The following is a 3,388-nucleotide window of genomic DNA, read 5'->3' as shown; positions in this document are numbered from 1 at the left end:
CGCCCTTTCTTTTGGGAATGAGTCGGATCCCGCAACCCTTTCATTTGGGAATGAGCCGGATCCCATCGCCCTTTCTTTTGGGAATGAGCCCTTCCTTCCCTGCTGACTTGGGAACAAGGTCGGCACTAACCAGGTGCTGCAGGGAGGGAGGAAGCGGGAATGACATTCCTTGCAGGAAGCTCCAGGCAGATCCTTCTGCACTGAGTGAGCAGCGCAGATCTGAGCAGGCCTCAGGTTTGCTTCTTTGGGTCTATCACGAGATATCTCCGCTCTCCTCCAACGTCCTGGGGTGTTTTATCAACTACAGAGGGGCGACCGAGGCCCCTGGCCAGGCGCTGGTCGAGCAGAAAGGGAACCTGTGTGTGTTGATCTCAAATGCCGTGTCCTGCGTGGCCGGCCACGGGAACGTCATCTTTAGCACTCGGGATTCACAGGATGAGTCCACGGGAGCCCAGTTGTCCAGGTATTGCCAGCAGGCTCTTCCGATGGCGAGCTACATGGTAGGAGGGAGAAAGATGAATTTTGTCGGCGTTGGGACATTTTTCAGGGGCTTTCCTCTCCATACGGATGCGTCAGTCTTCTTGTCAACCCTGTTTAGCAGCTCTGACTGCCCTACAAGGCCAAAAACGCGTGTCAAGGTAGAGCTAGCACAAAGGACTGCAAACACAGCCTTGTTTTCCTCTTTCTCATCAAAGCTTATGTAGGTCCGGCTTTTTCTGAACACCCATTTCATGTTCTAAAACCAGAGCCTTCTCCCACAGTTTTGAGTAGGTGTATTTGCTTTCCCACCTCCCCYGAACCGAGACTCCGTTTTCCGTCTAATTCAAAGGGGTTTATACACTTTTTTTTTGTCTTGGGTTTTTTCCTGCCTTGTRCCAAGCCAGAGACGTGGAAGTCACCACAGATGGAGTAAACCTCCAAGGGACCGACACCTGCACGATCCCTTCAAGTGCGGTGACCTGGTCTGGCCCAAATGCAGGCGCGAAGCGCGAATCACCTCCCAGCTTCTCCTCTTGGATCACGTTGGTAGAGCTGAGTTGAGGTCGGAATGCAGCACTGCACAAGGGAGTGCTGCGCTGGCCCTAGGATTCCTTCTTCCCACCTTCCCAAGCGAGAGGGATGTCTGCAGTCYTGAGGAGAGTCGCCCTGTGCTCGCAGTCCTGCGCTGTGCGGTCCATTCTCTCACGGTGCCTTTCTCCTGTCCGTGCTCCTCCTCTACGCCTTTCTCAGGTGTGTTTTTATGTCTTCTCAGCTTCTGGACACTTGGGAGGCTTTTGTGAGCCAGCAACAGAAGGTGTCAGACTTCATCACTTCCCGGCGCCTCACCATCGTTGAGGAGCTCGGCGCGTCACTGCAGAAGAGCGAGCAGGAGCTGCAGGAGCTGCTGGCGACGGTGACGTCCGGACGCTTCGTGGATCCCGCGCAGAACCCCTGCGCTGTTGAGAAGGAGCTGCAGGAGCTGCAGTGCTCCCTGCAGAGCACGGACGTGCGCGTGGCCGAGCTGCGTCGCTCCCAGATGATCCTCACAGGCAAGAGGGCGAGGGGCTCCGGCACCTCCTCGTCTTGCGTGGCTGGTGGCACCTTGCCCTGTGCAGGAACACGAGTTCCACCTCCCTACGCTTACGTCCCGTGCTTCTGCTCTAGGGGCTCTTTGTGGTGTTTAATAGACAGGGCTGGAARCGGGGCCAAGACTTGCCCGGAGCCCCCTGATTCTGATGTCTCGTGTCTGCAGGTGACTGCACCGACGTGTCCCTCGTGGCYGAGACTCGCGCGGTCATCGACGCGTCCGGACGCGTGTGGCGGCTGCTCCACGTCATCTCCGAGCAGATCCGGGACTGGAAGTGCCTCAGGTTCACCAAGGTGAGGACCGTCCCTCCATCGGAACCACCCTCAGCTGCGCCGCGCTCTTCCATTGCACGGTGTCCTCACCGCGACTTCCATCCTGATCCAGCTCCGGCTGGAAGCTGCTCTTCCAACTTGGAATTCTCTTCCACTTTTTGTCCTTGTTTCTCAGTGTCCSTCAGTCCCAGACTGCAGCCTCTTTGTAGCCCGTTCCTCAATGCTAAACCGCGGCTTTACTCTTAAATGGGATAAATCGTTGCTCGTCAGAGCTCACGAGAGAGAAGTAATGGAAGGGGCGACTCTTGAGGCTGTGCTCACACGGGACTCCATGCACACAGCCATCCTTTTTGGGGCAGTGAGAACAGAAAAATGTTAAAATGAGGTTTCTAGGAGGACCGAGGAGAGTGAACTGAGTGAACTGCTTGCAGGTCACCCGGAGACAAGCACTCTATTAGATACTCAGAATAAATATTTATTTATTCTGAATAACATTTATCAAAAAAAGCAGTTCAAAATCATTCAGAAGGCTAATTTGATAAAAATATACACATAAAAATTAATCATTTTAGAAACATAGTAGAATGTGAAATCCTATTGGAGGATCTGCAGGGCTTTGGGTAGCTGTGAGAGGTGGTGTGAGTTGGTAGTGTGAGAGGTCGTGCTCTCTAAGGAAACAATCATTGGYGGGAATTTCCAATAAGTTATTTCATTAGGATTCACCATCGGATATTTTAAGGCTTCTTCCATACAACCTCCACCTTTTTTTTAATGATGAATGATTCAGAAGTACTATCTCTATCAGCAGTAGATATTTGAGGAAAATTGAWAAACTGCCACAAATATCTAGATTCTAGTAGAATGTAATTTTTATGAAGAAATTTAAATGCAAACTATCCAAACTACTCACATTGCATTACCATTTTAAACTGGTCTCAGTGCTATGGTCGTGGAAGGTGGTGCCTATTTTTGAAAGTACTCCAAGAGGATCCTGGAAACTGTAGACTAGGAAATTTGACTTTAGCTCTGGGCACGCAGATAGAAAAATGTAATAGAAGATTGCCATGCTGGAAACGTTCAGCAATAATGTGGCAAAGTTCAACGGGAGACAAGCTAGAAGCGGAATTGATTTTATTTAGAAGCAGAGGAATTTCACTGACTTACGGACTCTTTCCATAGGGTCACCAGCACAGACACGGGTGCATCCCAGCAGTGAGGCACCAAGATGCTCCTCTGTGTGCCCAGGTTTCCTTGCACACAGGGCATGGGGGTGACGACTCTTGAGTGCTCCTCAGGTTTCTTGGGTTCTTCTTAGGCTGGTGGCCACATCCTATGCTTGGACATTCCACTTCAGTCCTTGTCACAGCTGACAGGGACCCATATCTCCATCCATCCATCCACCCACTCATCCATCCATCCATCCATCCATCCATCCATCCATCCACCCACCCATCTACCCACCCATCTACCCACCTACACATCCATCCACCCCCCCACCCACCCATCCATCCATTCATCCACCCACCCACCCATCCATCCATCCACCCAC

General features: G+C 51.7%; 1 protein-coding gene and 1 long non-coding RNA gene across 2 annotated transcripts in view; both read left to right on the top strand.

The window, feature by feature from the left end:
- The window catches only part of DNHD1 (dynein heavy chain domain 1), a gene marked incomplete at its 5' end in the record, with an annotated part of 50,046 nt that overhangs the window by 12,209 nt on the left and 34,449 nt on the right, over positions 1 to 3,388 (top strand). Inside the window, 2 exons of the mRNA XM_026049130.1 lie at positions 1,253 to 1,529; positions 1,733 to 1,860. Of these exons, the coding sequence (XP_025904915.1) occupies positions 1,253 to 1,529; positions 1,733 to 1,860 (405 nt within the window). The remainder of the gene's footprint in view (positions 1 to 1,252; positions 1,530 to 1,732; positions 1,861 to 3,388) is intronic.
- The window catches only part of LOC112955767, a 4,447-nt gene continuing 2,836 nt past the window's right edge, over positions 1,778 to 3,388 (top strand). The window contains exon 1 of the long non-coding RNA XR_003250941.1: positions 1,778 to 1,860. This is a non-coding gene — a long non-coding RNA (uncharacterized LOC112955767). The remainder of the gene's footprint in view (positions 1,861 to 3,388) is intronic.

This window comes from Nothoprocta perdicaria, unplaced genomic scaffold, assembly GCF_003342845.1.
Source record: "Nothoprocta perdicaria isolate Ctin4 unplaced genomic scaffold, notPer1 scaffold_594, whole genome shotgun sequence".
NCBI classification, from domain to species: Eukaryota; Metazoa; Chordata; class Aves; order Tinamiformes; family Tinamidae; genus Nothoprocta; species Nothoprocta perdicaria.
Note: the sequence above shows the minus strand (reverse complement) of the source record. Positions and strands in the feature narration are given on the sequence as shown.